At 39.4% G+C, this 16,670-nt stretch overlaps 1 protein-coding gene across 5 annotated transcripts in view; it reads left to right on the top strand.

The window, feature by feature from the left end:
* Nucleotides 1-16,670, top strand: part of COBL (cordon-bleu WH2 repeat protein) — a 245,318-nt gene that overhangs the window by 97,657 nt on the left and 130,991 nt on the right. For 2 of the 5 annotated variants that reach the window (XM_030551474.1, XM_030551473.1), the window contains one exon: nt 1,808-1,891. The exons of the other annotated variants lie outside the window; for them this stretch is intronic. In XM_030551474.1, the coding sequence (XP_030407334.1) occupies nt 1,808-1,891 (84 nt within the window). The remainder of the gene's footprint in view (nt 1-1,807; nt 1,892-16,670) is intronic. 5 annotated transcript variants of the gene reach the window in all.

The following is a 16,670-nucleotide window of genomic DNA, read 5'->3' as shown; positions in this document are numbered from 1 at the left end:
CAGGTTATAACTGAAACTTTTGGCAACCTTGGGTACAGTGTTCACTCCCAATTGAATGGGATAATAAAGTACAACAAAGTTCACCCCTGTACAATACCAGGGTAGAAAAGGAATACTTAGTTTCATGTTTCTATAGCCCAACGTCTCAGTTGGTCCTAAGGCAGGAGCAGTAAACTCAGAAGTTGATAAATATATTTGATTAACTACTACTAAGAAATATGTGCTTGTACTTCACTGGTATTTAGCTTAAACCTGGCCAGTGTCCTAGGGATCAAATTTTCTAAAATGCTCAATTAGGCTGTCAGAAGTTTTCAGCAACCACAGTTGGGGTCAGATATTTGTAAGAGTTTAGCACCCTGTAGCTCCCATTGAGAACAATGGGAACTGCTAGGTGCTGAGTGCTTTTGAAAATCTGTCCTGAGTTGAGCTTCTGGACCCATCTGAAAATTCTTATTGGTGACACTTGCAAACTGGTTATTTTAAGGGATAGGAAGCAGGTAAAGCAGGGGTTGCTATCCTCTATGATAAAATGATCCCTACTTTACAGGTAAAGAACTAAGGCACCAAGACGACTTGCCCGGCAGAAAGTATATAGCAAACCAGGGAACTGAACCCAGGTCTCTTAAAAGGGGGTCCAAAGCCTTAACTGCAGGACCATCCTTCCTCTGGATGACTTGTTTATAATATATTACTATGCACATAATTTTTACTTTAAAAAAAATCTCTGCTGTGAATTGTACGCTCTTGGTATTCTACTTGGTTCTCCTCAGATTTGACTTGCACCATTTACATGATTACATTCCTGGTTTTATGACATCCACTGGGGATGGGGATGAGATTACTCATGAGCTATGCAGGATTCCAAACTCCTTTCTCTCTCTAATGTTCATAAACTAGGGACAAAAGAAAAACACATTCTTGGCTGTGATTTTCAAAGGATCTGAAAGGAATCCCAGTCCTGATTCTAGTCTTCACTGGCTACAGTCTGAGAATCCAGACACTTTATAAATAAAGCATGAAAAATATATTTTAAAAATGCAATTTACAGCTTTTTCCTGTTGCTAACACTGAAGATAAGCAATTTCTATCCTTTACAATGGTCTTTCTCAAGTCACAATTCTCTTGTCTTCCATCTGCAAGATTTCATTCAAGACTTGATTCACTGCTTGAGTTTCTGCTTCCCATGTATTTAGATTCATTCTGATTTGCACACACTTTACACTTAGGGCTAGATTGTATGCTTTGCACAAAGCCCTGCATAAGGGAGCCAAATGCAGCTGCACCGGCCCTACAGGGACCACAGGGCTGCTTATTGCTCTACCCCGCAGGCTGTTGTGAAGGGGTTGCAAGGCCACAACTCAGTGTTTCCCTACCCATCTCTTGGCCAGTCTGCTCATTGGAATCAGCAAAGATGAGTAGTACCTACTCACAGAGACAGATGTTGTGCTTGTCCCTTGCATGCTTCCCTACCCCTGTGCACCCAGGAGAATCAGTGGCAATGTGATCCTTGTTCTTCAGTATCCATTTTCTACTAGCTCTTCTTTTCTTTTGTCATGCTGAATAATTAAATGCATTTGTTGTTTTTTCTGCTGTTCCTAGGTCTCTCTGTTCATCTGTTTCTCTGGCCTTGGCTATACTAGGGAGATCTTGCAAACTAGTCAATATTTCTTTAAAAAAAAGAAGTCCAAGGCAGCTGTGCTAGTTGAATGCCCTGGCCTTGCCCAGATTTAGTGCTTTGATTTGGCACAATTACGCATTGTTTTGTTTGTTTTCCCACATTGGTATAGGCTGCTTGTTTGTATTGCAGACAGAAGATCATTTGAGGATGGCCGGTAACTATGGGGATGAGGATGGTTTTAGTTCTGCAACTGCTAGTAAAAGGAGCTTGGATGTAAGTACTAACATGGCTTTTAGATACTTTTGCTGCTTCTGCCTCCTTAGACTGTTCAGATCAGCAGATGCTATTCCAGCTGCTTGACTAAAAAAAGTAGCAGTAGTGCGCTTTATAGTGTGGTTGCCCCAGTACTTGGATGTTTTAACACACAGTTCAGGCTTTTCTGACCACCTAAAATGCAAAATCGAGTCTTCAAATAAAACTCTTAATGACTTCAGTGTAGCCAGGATTTCACCCAAGGACTTTAATGCTGAACTGTGTGCAAATAATAAATTTCATTTGTGGCCTGGTGCACTCCTTTTTGGTGCATCAGTGTGGCTCCAAATACTTCTATAAATGATTTTTTGCTTTTGTTTTTAAAATTAGAAATATCAGGTCCTCTTTCTGATAGATGACCGTGGCAAGATAATTGTAGAACCTAGAGACTAACTGATTATACCAGATATCAGACTAGATACTCTGTTGTCTCTTTTGGCCTTATAATCTGTGAACTAATTATTAATCACAATAATTACCTTTTTGTTGGAGGACTTTTCAAAATCTTTAGGAGAGGATATTGGTGACATCTCAGATGACTGAAACATGAGTCTGAGCTCTCACAGTTCCTTAGTGAGACGAGAAGGAGTATCTGGGGAAGTGATGCTCAGGCTGAAACTGCAGCTCTTTGGCTAAGAGGAAGGGGTGGGAAGAAAATGTCAGATCATTGAGGCAGAACAAATAATAGAGCAATTCCAAAATGGGGACAGTTGTGAAAAAGAGTCCGAGAGAGGAGAAATGGATGGAACACATATGGCAGGGGTGGGTGGATGTTAGATTTGAAAACTGTAGTTCAATAAGTCCAGAGAGAATTTTCTCAATCACAGGGGCAGGTACAGTAAAGGTAATGATGGTGTTACAGGGTAGCTGGGGTATAGGCCATATTTTCACATCAAAAAGGGTATGTAAAGTCCTAGAGGAGGCAAAGATGGTTTTTGTGTGGATATAACTAGTCAAAGTACACCCCAGTAAAGGGTATAGAGTTGACTGCAACTAGGTACATCTGGATAACACCTATCTGTGCCCTGTCTACACAAGGAGTTTACATTGAGACAACTATCTGACTGTAAAACACACTTTTTGCAATAAAGACATAGCCACAGTTCCTTCATTTACACTTTGTGCTATCCCTTGGCCTACATCCTTACATTTCTTTTTGACTGATCGAATCACACTTTATGACACTGGAAGAAAAGAACTGTTTTAAAAATGACCCCAAACATTAACTATTTATTTTAAAATCACAACAATATAACTTTAGGTACAAACAAATCTTATAATCAGAGGTAATGTGCCAATGTTCAATAACTGGAACGATTTTGGTCGAGTGATTAATCCTTTATTTTTTTCCTCCAAAGAGCAATTAATCTTCAAGTACAATGTGGACATTGTTCACTGCTTCACGCTTTTGCATCTAGCTTTCTATGTTACTTGCTATGGTTCTTATCCTAATAAAATGTCTGGATATGCTTAAAATATAAGTATGAAAGTTGTTCCTCAGAAAATTCATATAATGAGAAGTGTAAGTAGTCTGCTTAGCAGTATTGCACCTCCATCCTAATGCATGTATCTGAAACCAGTGGGAAAAACTTTAGAAAAGAGCTGCAATAACTTGTGGTCTGAAAACATGCCTTTTATGGTGTACCTTCACTATATAAAAAAAAGGTGATAACTAAAACAAGGTAAAATCCTAGGCAGTTTGTAGTTTTAACATGACTTAGCAGATTGTGATATACCCCTTAACTCAAATTGTTCACGTATGAAAACTACGAATTGTATCGTCTTCTTTAGGATGTCACCACTTGAAAACTAACAAAAGTAAAAAACACATCTTTTTACCTGCTGAAGACCTGGCATTATAATCTAAAGAAACTCAAACTACTTAACTTGACAAAGAGAAGGGTATGAAATGACTTTACCATGGTCTACATGGCCTTACATGGAGAGAATATTTCTAATAGTAAGGGGCTTTTTAATCTAGCACTAAGTCATAAACAAAATCTGATTGCTGGAGGCTGAGGTGAGAAAAATTCTTCCTAGAAATAGAGTGCAAATGTTTTACACTAAAGGTAATTAATCATTGGAGCAAGTTATTTAGGGGTTGTGGTGGATTCTCCATAATTTGATATCTTTAAATAGAGATTAGATGTTTTTCTAAAAGATATGCTGTAGCTCAGCCAGGGCTTGACACAGGAACTACTTGATAAAATTTACAGCCTGTGTTACAAAGCAGGTCAAACTAGAGATCAAAATGATCCCCCTGGCCGTAATATCTATGAACATCCAATATCAGTCAACTGTAGGTATTTTTTTTATGTAAAGGAGACAGAATGAGCTATCAACATGTTTATACCCTAGAGCTGATATGTATTGAACCACATTGCATTTTTGTTATATTTTTTCTATTTTGTGTTCTTGCTAGTCACTCATCATTTTTCAAGTATATATATTTGATGGGAATGGGACTTAATGAATATGTATTAATAATAATAATAATAATTTAATAATTAAATCTGTTTTATTGTAGCTTTTAAACTCTAGATTCCAATAATACATTTCTTTCTAACTCAATCATTGCATAGTACGTAACACCAGACATCTGATAGAAAACTAAATCTAGTCTTAGGATAGTTGAAAGTAGACATATATAGCTTTGCTAAAGTATATATGACCACAAACTCTGGTTTCTTTACTCTTTTTTTTATTTACTCTCCTTTCAAATGAATGATTTATGAATGATACAGGCTGGCAGAACTAAGAGACTAGGGACTCTGATAATATACACATTTAGGAAAAAGTAAGATTTGGTTACTAAACATTGTGAAAATCCTCTTAAGTATAGCTTGCCCTTTATTGTATGCATAGTAATTATTTTAATTACTATTTGTAAAGAATAATAGTTGAGCATATTATTTGTTACCTGCAGATGTAAGAAGGGCCACTCCAGACCAGTACATGGCAGAGTAAATGCTCGGTGCTTACGAAGATAGAGTTAATGACTCCCCATACATGACACTTTTTCCCGGTGAGTCAGTGTCCACCCCACTATGGCACTGAGTAACCATCATCATTCAGATGTGACATAAAACCAAGCTCATGATCACTTGCATTAAAGATTCCATTACACGCTTTTTGTTTAAGAATAAAGATATTAATTCTGGTGTCCTAGCCAAATTCCAGCTCAGCCAATTACAGTCTACCTATTTACCTACCTACCTACCTATCTAAATTTCTGCATTTTTAATTAGATATGATGTTGCTTTTCATTTCAAGTCCCAGTTTCTCATGTAGTCTTGCCTTGTAGAACAGCTGCTCTAACACACTGCAGAGGTGGATGCATTTCAGTAGTCAGTGAATTTATCATATATATATCGCTCCTTATGGGCCAAACACTCAAACCCTTATCATATAGAATAACAGCTTACTCCACTAATGGTCCCATTGAAGTAAAGTACTAATTCATATGAGTGAGGACATCAGGATCAGCCCTAAATTAGAAAGATATGTTGGGATCCTATCGGCTGAGAAGTGTTATAAATGGAAGATATTAATTTTTCTTAAAATGTCCTCTGTTAAGTGTTTCCTCTACTATAATTCCTTCAGAGTTATTTGCAATTCTGTGTCATCCTCAAGGCATTTTGCATTGCCCCAGAGCATGGCTTTCAAATTTGGTGCTGAGTCACCAGGGTGAGCAGGTGCCAGAATAAAGGCAAGGCAAGCTGATATATGCTCTGGATCTGTAAGGAGGGAATATCTTCCATGACTCTTCAGAGATTCCCTTCTCGGTGGCACAAGGGAAAGCAATGTTGGGCCCATGAGGGAGCTTTGTTCAGCATTGGCTGCCAGAGAAAAGGTCATAGCAATGTCATGCCTTTGAGGGGTAAGCGAGTAAAAAAGAGGGTTTTGGAAACTCCTGGTCAATGCCCTTTGAACAGCAGAGCTCTATCTACAATACTCATATTGCCCCCGTTACTATAGTATCTGAGCACCTCACACTCTTTAATGGGCTGATCCTCAGAATGCGTCTGTGAAGTAGGGAAGTACAATTATCTCCATTTTACAGATGGGGAACTGAAGCACCGAGAAAGTGAGTGAGTTGGCTGTGGTCAAACAGGAAGTCTCAAGTAGAGCAAGAAATTGAACACAGCTCTCACAAGTCCTGGACCATCCATCCTCTCTCTGCATCAATGGTCTCCAGTCTCTTTACTATCCTGAACTGTAGAATAAATGATCATTCTGGGGTATGAGAGCCAGGCAATATGGAGAAATGGAAGGCAACTCTACAAAATGAGAGATAGTGGGAGCTTATTCAAGCAAAGGTTATATACATAGGCGCCAACTTTCCCCAGCGCTGGTGGGTGCTCGTGCCCCCCCCGTCCTTGGCCTCGCCCCAACTCCACCCTTTCCCCACCCCTGCCCTGCCCCCAGTCCAACCCCTTCCCCAAAATCCCTGCCCCAACTCTTGTTTCACGGTGCAAGCACTGGGAGCTAGGGGAAAAAGCAGGCACGTGGCATGCTCAGGGAAGGAGGCGAAGATGAGCTGAGGTGGGGGAGTGGGGCAGGGAGCACCCACCAATTTTTTCCCATGGGTGCTCCAGCCCCAGAGCACCCACGGAGGCAACACCTATGGTTGTATATTCATTTTAGCAGTCAAACAGTATTCGGTGCCATGTTTATACAAATTTGTTTGGAGCCATTATTACCACCATCATGTAGTTAGTCATTTACAGGATAAGGAAAAATTCTCTTTTTTAAAACAATGGGGGGAATCAGACAAAATAAACGAGAAAGGACATGTATTGCTGGCATCAGTAAAAATAAGTGGAGATAAAGGTAGGAGGAAAGTGTAATCCCATAGAGATACAGAATGTATGCAAAATAAGAGAAGAGAGTTCTGCTTAGTGGTCTGTAGCACCCATCAAACATAAGACTTCATTATAAAAGTAAAAGATTGTATAGGAATAAAGTAATTATTCTAAATGAAACAAAAATATCTTCCTTAATTTCCCTCTTTGGGTACTGGATCTGTCAGCTCTGTGCTGTGCAGAACTGAAAAACAGACATGCATAGGCCTAATATGATGTTTTGTAAAGTGAACAAATTACTGAAAAGTGTGTGTGCGTGCGTGTGTATGTGTATATATATATGTGTGTGTGTATGTATGTATAGTATGTATTTACACGCAAACAATATGGTAGTTAGAAGTCAGAACACATTTGGAACAGTTTGTTATACTTCTCTTTCTATTCCAGTGGTTCTCAACCAGAGGTATGCATGCCCTGATCTTCCAAGGAGTACATCAATTTATCTAGATATTTGTCTAGTTTTACAACAGGCTACATAAAAAGCGCTAGCAAAGTCCGTAGAAACTAAAATTTCATGTAGACAATGATTTGTTTATACTGCTCTGTATACTATACATTGAAATGTAAGTACAATATTTATATTCCAGTTGATTTAGTTTATAATTATATGGTACAAATGAGAAAGTCAGCAATTTTTTCAGTAATAGTGTGCTGTGACACGTCTGTGTTTTTATGTCTGATTTTGTAAGCAAGTAGTTTTTAAGTGAGGTGAAACTTGGAGGTACACAAGACAAGTCAGACTCCTGAAAGGGGTACAGTAGTCTGGAAAGGTTGAGAGCCACTGCTCTATTCAGAAGGATTATTGTCTTTCAGTTGGAATTTAGAACAGCCTGCAAGAAATGGGAGTATAGAATAATTTTTGCCACATGGTGTCACTATCCGCCAAAGAACAGCTAATCTAAATGAAACCTGATACTCCTACCAACTAGAGCTAAATTAGTTATGTTTATTTTGGAGGGTCCTAATAGTTTAATAAATCACAAGGAAGCAACGTATCCCAAGTGCTGAATCACATATATCTCTAATGTGGAATTTGTTTATGTTATAAATCAGTTTGGAAAAAAATACTTAATAAAAACACAGCCAGGCATTTTGTCAGAGGTTTTGAAACTTCAGCACAAAATCTTATCACACAAGGTTTCTGTGGTTTAGGAAGATGATTTCAGAAGAATAATATTCAGAGATTTCCTTCAGCACATACCGAGTAAGCTTTTTATAATCTGGCCTTCCTTTGTATTCCTGAAGTTAGCCACTGTGAATAATTTGAGCCAACTAATTTTGTTATGATCCACAGTCTGATAATTTTGTGTCTAAAATGACAAACAGCATCCACTAATATGAACTCACAAGCACAAAAAGTGAGGTCAGCTTAAGTCCAATCTGAAAACCAAACCCAGAGTGTTATTAATGTGCATTACCATGTTTTATATGTGCCAGTCTGTTGTTGTGTATTTGTATGAGTTTATATCAATATTCATACATTACAGCACAGTACAACTCTAAAATATGAAGTAGGGTTGATTTGTAGTGGAAAACTATTGCACTGATGTTTGGAAAAGTAACCAATACTGGTATTTAATAGCTCATGCCACAGTTTGTGGACATTGGTAACCATTAGTGGTCACCTTTTAAACTCAAGGGATGGAAGTTTTTCCTATAAGCAAGAAATTCCAGAACATCTGCCAACCTTTTAAACATACTTTTTGCTCTTAATATGCTGCAACTTCTGTAACCTCCATTAAGGGTTCTGTTGTCCTTCACTAGGACATGTGGCTGTTTCAGCCAGTAGCAAAGCTCTTGCAGTAATAATGGTGACCATGTTGTAAATAATTGTTTGTTTCTGTTTACACTTCTTGTTTTTATTTTTGCAGTTTCTCACTCTCCCATTCACTTTAAATTCTCACCCTCCTCACACACACAATTTTTCTTTAACAGAGTTTGTCTAACCGGTAGCATAAGAGCCAGACAATGTTCTCCAAAAGCTGCAGGAGATGGGAGTTGTCCCCATTTACCTAATGTTATGACAGGTTTCAGAATAGCAGCCGTGTTAGTCTGTATCTGCAAAAAGAACAGGAGTACTTGTGGCACCTTAGAGACTAACAAATTTATTAGAGCATAAACTTTTGTGGGCTACAGCCCACTTCACTGGATGCATAGAATGGAACATATAATAAGGAGATATATATAGTAAGGAGATATATATACACATACAGAGAACATGAAAAAGGTGGGAATTGCCCAACCAACTCTAAGAGGCTAATTAATTAAGAGAAAAAACTTCTGTAGTGATAATCAAGATGGCCCATTACAGACAGTTTGACAAGAGGTGTGAAAATACTTAACATGGGGAAATGGATTCAATATGTATAATGGCTCAGCCATTCCCAGTCTCTATTCAAGCCCATCAAGTTAGGCTGAATAAATTTGTTAGCCTCTACAGTGCTACAGGTACTCCTGTTCTTTTTGCTAAAGTTATGAGTGTCTGTATATAGTTAGTTAGTTAACAGATAAGGTGCCAGTAGGTGGAGCTCAAGCACATGTACCCTAGTTTCTGGGTTTTTCAGGACTAAGAGTATGTTTACACTGGAGCTGGAGATATCATTTCCATCTTGGTTAGACATATCAGCTCTAGCTCAGGCAGTGTGCCAAAAATAGAAATGTGGCCGTGGTAGTGTGAGCAACAGAATGGGCTAGCTGGCCAATCATCTAACTCAGATTTCAGATGGGATCTTACTCAAGGCAGAGAGCCAATTGTGCTGTCATCTCCCAGTCTTTCCCCCCCCAAACACTCAGTTTTGTGTCCTAACCCGCTGCAAGTCCTGCTGTTGTACCCTCTACAGCTGAATCGTGCAGCTTTCTACACCAGGCTTCTTGGGCCCAACAGGAGGGTCCTTGAGAGTGCAGAAGAGGCGGTGTCCTTTCTGTCATTTCAGGTACCCAGACACCCACACAATACACAGCCCACAACAGCTGCAGTTACAGGGAAGGTGCTATCCAGCCCCAGACTGGAGCATGCCCAGTACTCATGGAATCTTCTGGGAACTTTGCTGCTGAAATCTAAATGTCTCTGCTGAGCATGTGCAAACTGTGGTTTTTCAAAAGTTTGTAATTTGGCCAAATTTAGGTGGATTTTCACAGGGACAGCAAAAGGCCACCGCTCTGCTGCTTTAAGTCCTTGCTTCAAAACATGGAGTGCTAGAGCTTTTCAAATAATTCTTTTAACATGGGCAAAACAACATACTTTTCCCTGGCCTCATTCTCAGAATCAGCTGAATTGTTTTGGCTGAAATTTTCCAAAATAATTCAGCCTGACACACACCGAGCATGGCAAACTTCAACCCAAACAATTTGTTTCACACAGTTTATAAGTGACTGAAAACAGGGTCTTATTTTGGGAAGTGTACAGCAAACTTAGTAGCAGGCAGCACTATCAGCCTTATCTATAACACAGTGTTGCCAATCCCAAGCCTTCAAAAATAATTTGTCTGCCCTGCCCTGGAAATCAGAAGAATGGCTAAAAAAACATGAGATTTAAAAACAATAATGTAGAGGTTCTTTTTCTTTTACCTTCTGATTTTTGAGCATTTATGGTACATTTTCAAGCTTTTCTCTGCAATCATGGCAGCTTGACGCTTTTTTTTTTTAAATGACTGGTGAGATTCCTTTATAATAATTTGCCTCCAGGACCTGGCTCTTTAAATAAAACATCAAATACTGCAATGCTCAGGATAAAATCATAGAGTTAGCAATGCTGTGCATTGCTTTCCTACACAGTAGACTCTCAGAGTCCACCTGTTCATTGTTCTCTGACTTGTAATTTATGGATGGAATGCCAGATTGCCTCTGGACACTAGGAGGTTTAATATCTTTCCATTTGGGTGTTGCTGTTCCAGAAGCATTTCAGCAAAAGCTGCTCCTGCAGTGATTTTTAATTAAAGTCATTTTAAAGAAAAGACCCTGCAGTGGCATTTTCAGGTGAAGAAGAGAAAGGAGAGAAAGGGAATGGAAAAGACTAAGTTTCTGATTCACTATTATGTTGTTCCACCTTTTCACTGAAGTCAGTGATGTTGAGTCAGTGCAAAGCTGAAGTAAAGCAACAGCAAATCAGGCCCATGCTTTTTGGCTTAATTTGTATGTGTCTGGCTATTATATAGTTTATTTAAAAAAAAAACCCAAAAACAGAAAGGCAAAGCGATTAATTCCATTTGATAGTTTCTGGTGCCATCTCAATCTATTCTAGTGCTGCTTCTTTGGTATATGACATTGCCAGAAACCCCTTAATGGCAAAATAGGCTTGTAATTCACATTCACAAAGTGCTCAGTGCAATTGGCAAAAGTATAGGGGTGTTGGAAATAACACCTTTAAAGACAAGTGTACCTTAGGGCCAAGGTTTGTGATTGATTTTCTACTATTTAATCTATAGTTTCATAAAAAAAAGATTTCTCATATTTCTGTATGTAGGATACTGTCTATATTTGGCTATCTAAACTTTTCCTTCAAAGGTTTAAAGTTCCCAAATATTACTACTGGTAATAAACAAACTTGTCTATTATTGCTCTTTACTGTATGTAGTGAGAACTGTTTCATTGTGTGTCATAGGCCATATATTGCTAACATGGAATGGACAGTCTCCTTTTCTTCAAGTGTTAAGGGCGTATATCTTTGGAGTAGAAGACTCTGAGTCATAGTCACATGTTTATTTTAGTGTAAAATAATCATAGGTGCGGGTGCTGGGGGTGCTCCTGCACATCCTGTCTTGAAGGGGTTTACAGTTTGGTTCAATGAATCTCAGCAGCCCCACTATACAAGTTGTTCCAGTACCCCAAATATAATTATGAGTATACAGAATTTAGATAAAATACAGTTTTTTGCCTTTGCTGATTATATGAATTCTTTTCCATCCAAAGAGCTATAGCATAATGAAGCTTGAACAAAAATTCCATTTGGTTGTTTTCCAAATACTTGCATGGATAGCACAGACTCAATTATCATTAAAAATATTAGAGAGCAGTAACTTATATATTTTACATAAAATGATCGCATGATTTGAGCATAAATTTCACACTGTTTATTGGTAGCATTGAGCTACTTGGTAATGTGTGAAATTATGTGTTTCAGCAAACACATGGCAGTGGAGAGAGGATTTGCTGACAGGACACAATGTATTTCACTTTGTGGGAGGAAGAAATGTTTGTCCAATTGAGCCTTAGAGCTGTGTTCTCTCTTTGATGCACAGGGGAGTTACGTAACTCTGACTGGGCCATATACTGTTTTCAATCCTGCCTTTGACATCAGTGGGAGTTGTTCACATGGATCAAGGGCAGTGTGATGTTAATGAGAATTATGTGAATACCTCCCTTGTACCTCGGTGTGAGACTGGACTTTCTAGGATAAGATAGCTCACAGCCGAAGTAGCCATTTGACATTTTTTTCTTAGTTTCTTGACCATCACCAAACTAGATTTTGTTGTTCTTGTACCTGTAAACCTAACACTGGCCTTGCCCTCACAGAGCAGAGTCAATGACTAAAGCTTTGTAAATGATTCAGGACTTTGTTCCTGTTCCTAGCATCCTTAATTTAAATGAAGACATTCTATACAACATTTTGTGAAAGGAAGGAGGAGAAATAGGAAACAGTACATTGCCTGGAGGGGAATCTATATGCTTTTGATAGCATATTCTGATCCACCCAGGCTCACTTCTGTTCTTGAAATGTGTTTTCTTACATGTAACAACGATTCCTACTTGTATAGCCTTTCAGCAAAGGATCTCAAAGCATTTCACAAACTTCAGATTGCACAGTAATCATGTGAGGGAAGGAAGCATCATTCCCATTTTATGAATGAGGAAGCTAAAGGGGAGATAAGAAATGTGGTGTGGTCAAGGCAAGTAACATGGGCACTGGCCCAGGAAAGCACTTAAACAGCATCTTAACTTTAAGCATCCGAGTAGGCCCATTGACATATAATATTATTTGTTAATTTATTGTGTTAGTGCCTAGGAGCCCTAGTCATGAGCCAGAACCCCATTATGCTAGGTGCTGTACACAGAACAGAAAGACGGTCCTTGCCCCAAAGAGCTTGCAATCATATGCTTAAAGTTACGCACCTGCTTAAGTGCCTTGCTGCCTCAGTATCATAATGAGCCAGAAATAGAACTTGGGTTCCTGACTCCCAGTCTCCTGCTATACCCACTTGCAATGTAAAATGTAAGGATTTTTCTCCAGTTATAGCAATTGTTCCTTAGTTTTGTACAGCACTACATACTTTCAGATACAGGGTTTGATTCTGATCTCCCTTACACTCATGTGAACGTGGTGTAACTACACTGACTTCAGTGGAGTCACTTTTCATTTATAGTTGAATAAATAAAATCAGAATCAAGGCCACAAATTGCAACAGGGGGCTTGCTTTGTAAAAATCTAATGGCAATGTATTTGACACAATGGGAAGAGGGGGGGAAAGTAAGAAACATTTCAAACTATTAATCAAGCAGCAAACTTTTCTTGCCTTCAGTCTGGTAAATGTACAGATGAGAGATACTGTGCAGAGACTGTTTCTGTACAAACAGAGAAAGCCCTTCAAATGTAAACATTTGAGCAGCTGGCATGGGAGATTAGCAAAACAGTAGTGGGCGGAGAATAATAGTGGATAGTGGTGCCATCTAAATTTAACTAATGCTAGGTAAGTACCTTGTTCTGGTACAAGGGGTATAGATCAGAAAGGCTATATTACCTGAACCTAAAACTGCTGAGGATTACACAAGTCAGCACAGGTAATTAACTTGGCTTTTAAACTAGTATTTAATTTAAATTACTTCTCTTTTCAGAAGTACCCAAATGGAGAAAAATTAGTAAAAGTCGTTATGGGCAACCAGATTAGACTAATGACAAAACCCAGCACTTCTTAAAATTGTGCTTGTGATTGTTAACGGTTTTGACATGTTCAATTTCTAATTTTATCAGGTTGAATATTAAATGAACACATAGCAACATACTGGAGCACCGCACTAGTTAAGAATCAAAGGTTTTGGTTATACCAGTTATCAGTCTTTTCAGCTTTGCCAGTGTTTAAAATAATCCTCTGCTTTCTTCTAACAACTACAGAACGAGATTATGCATGTGTGTATCTGGTCATGTTTTCCCTCGCAGTTTGGTCACATTTTACAAACTGCATTGAGCTGCAAATCAGTCTACAAGCTGTCAAATCCAGATCAAGATATTTGTGTGTGTTAATACTCAAAATCACTTGATCCATTTATAAAATATGTGTCCCTATGGCCAAATTCTGCCTTTTTGTAGATGTACCTGCTTAACCTAGTTCTAGATCTCTCTCTGTAGCTTATATGGGGATTGTTACCTCATTGCCATTCCAGTGAGTAAAATTTCACACTTTCCTCTTCTGGGAAGGACTTTTTACCTCATATTATGCAGTCAGCCGTAGGGAAGCCTTACTTTTTTGCCCCCCATACATGATCATACTGTGGCTTATATCATATGGTTCTAGATCGTGGAGTCACCACAAGCCCTGAGTAAAAGACAGCACATTGCTGCTCTTTCCCATGAGCAGATCAGGGACAAAATTGTGAAACAAAGTAATAATTTGGTTCTTGACTACCTTTCCATGCTGGCTGCAAGGTTCTGCATGAGAGGGAGAGTAGCATGCCCTCATGCGGGGGAATGATGGGGTGCTTTATACTTCATCACTCCCCTGCGGGGAGGTGTAAAAGTGGGTTTGCAACTGAGTCCACTTTTTTATCTACCATAGATGTTTCCTCACCAGTCATGAAGACACAATGAGAGTCTCAAATTGGGCCTCCTTTAACAAAGTTGAATTAAAATGAAGGTGGTCGATCACACTTAAAAAAGGAAAAGAGGACTATGCCCATTCTCTTGTTAAAGGAAGAAGCTTAACCTTTGTTGTGAACTCAACAATGAAAATAGAAATAACAGTGTTACTGATATAATAAGACTCCAGGATTGTCACCTCTGTGTCACTCTGAAGCCTAGAATGTCAGTTGAGTCAGTGTTAAGTGATGGAAACAGCTGCAAGTGTGGTTGAGAGCTCATTTTATTTAGAATATCAGGTTCAATCATCACTGGGATTCACTGTCTGTTACCATCCAATATTTATGTTCTCAGCCATTTGACTTTACAAAATACACCTGTGTACAGCTGCAGGAAGGCAGGTATCTCTGCTATACCAAGAGTCCTGAACCACTGTGGTATCAACCAAACCACCACCCTTACTATACAGCTACTTTGCATGAAACAGTTTTGTTGGTTGTGTGGTGACTGCACGGATGATGAATTGTTTGGCCCAACTACCACATCCATTTGACTCAAAGTACCCCAAACACACTTAGGCTTTCACAGCAGCACGCATCCTTCATCCACCACTCACACAAATAAACACAAAATCTTATAGCACAACACCACTGACACAACTCATCACTAATTTCCCAACACAAAAACACAACCAGCAAGCACAATAACCCCAAAGACAGACAGCCCCTCACACCACCTCATGCACACCCCTCCTTCACCACCTGTAAAATCAGAACAAAATCTCTCAGCACAACACACACACTCTCCCACGCTTGCTCATATTTTGCATAATTGGTCTTTGCAAGAGTTCAGAAGAGGGGAAGGGCTCAGGAACTTCTCCTTTCCTCCCTGCCACCCCAAGATCCAGTCGTCCAGTCAGAGACTCATCCCTCCTGCACCCACCTCTAGGGCAGGCCATTGCACACATACTTCTCTCTCTGAGGAGCTGGCTGTGGACAGAGAATTGACCAGCATAACGCACTCACTCTTCCTGCAGACCCTGGAGTTCCCCAATTGGTGTGGTTCCAAACTACCCGCAACACAACTCTGTTGCCTAACAAGGCCAATGTGGTTGACCATTTTTAAAAGATGTTTCACTTTCCCCAGTAGGAATTAAATAGTAAAACCTGAAGTGATTACGTATATTAAAAGAATAAGAGCTTTTTGTCTTCCAGTTAGTGGGCTTTTAGGATTTTGTATTAGGATTGGCAATATACGGTGGCTTACAGTAGAATCGTTGTCACAGTCAATTTATAGTGGTCATTGGAGGCCTGACACAAGGCTCACTGAAGTTGATGAAAAGGCTCCCATTATCTTCAGGGGCTTTGGATTTTAAAGAACTTTCTGAGCTTCCAGGAATTGTCTACATTAGGAATTTCTAGAAAACCACCCATGCTCCCTCCTGTTCAGTTCAGTGCAGTGAACGCCATGGCAGTTTCTGGCTATCTTAGCACCTCGGGGATTAATTTCTTGTTGGTGTGCTATTGACGCAGATGAGCAGCTCATATTGGTTAATTCTCATCATTTAAAAAGCACCTACAAAGATTTTCCCATTGGAAGAACACAGTAAACAAGTGGAGACTTGCGGAGTTATGTACAATGGCAAAACAAGGAGTGGCTTTGATGAAAAATAACTTGATGCAAGAGTAAGTTTTTTTCTTTTATTATCTAGGGCTGTGCGTACACATGGGAACTGCAGGAGAAAATTCCCACCAGAGCTTCCACTGCTTCAGATGCAGTGGTGCTAGCACCAGTGGGTCCCCAGATATAGACTAGGATCCATGGACTTCCATGGTTTGTGTCAGTTAAACCTAGGACTGATACTGAAAATACATGTGGCACAGCAAGTGCAAAAAAGTGGGTGAAAAATGCCACCGTCTGTGATGGGGAGTGGAGAACTGTGACTTGAAAGCATTGCATGCCTACCTTACATAGGTGTAACTGACCTGACGAGATGCAAGGCAGCAGAGGATCAAGGCCCAAAAGAGTCATGAATGTGGAGCATTCACAGGTTAGGACTTGCATCTGACAAAGTGAGTATTCACCCACG

Source organism: Gopherus evgoodei, chromosome 2 (genome assembly GCF_007399415.2).
Source record: "Gopherus evgoodei ecotype Sinaloan lineage chromosome 2, rGopEvg1_v1.p, whole genome shotgun sequence".
Lineage (NCBI taxonomy): Eukaryota > Metazoa > Chordata > Testudines > Testudinidae > Gopherus > Gopherus evgoodei.
Note: the sequence above shows the minus strand (reverse complement) of the source record. Positions and strands in the feature narration are given on the sequence as shown.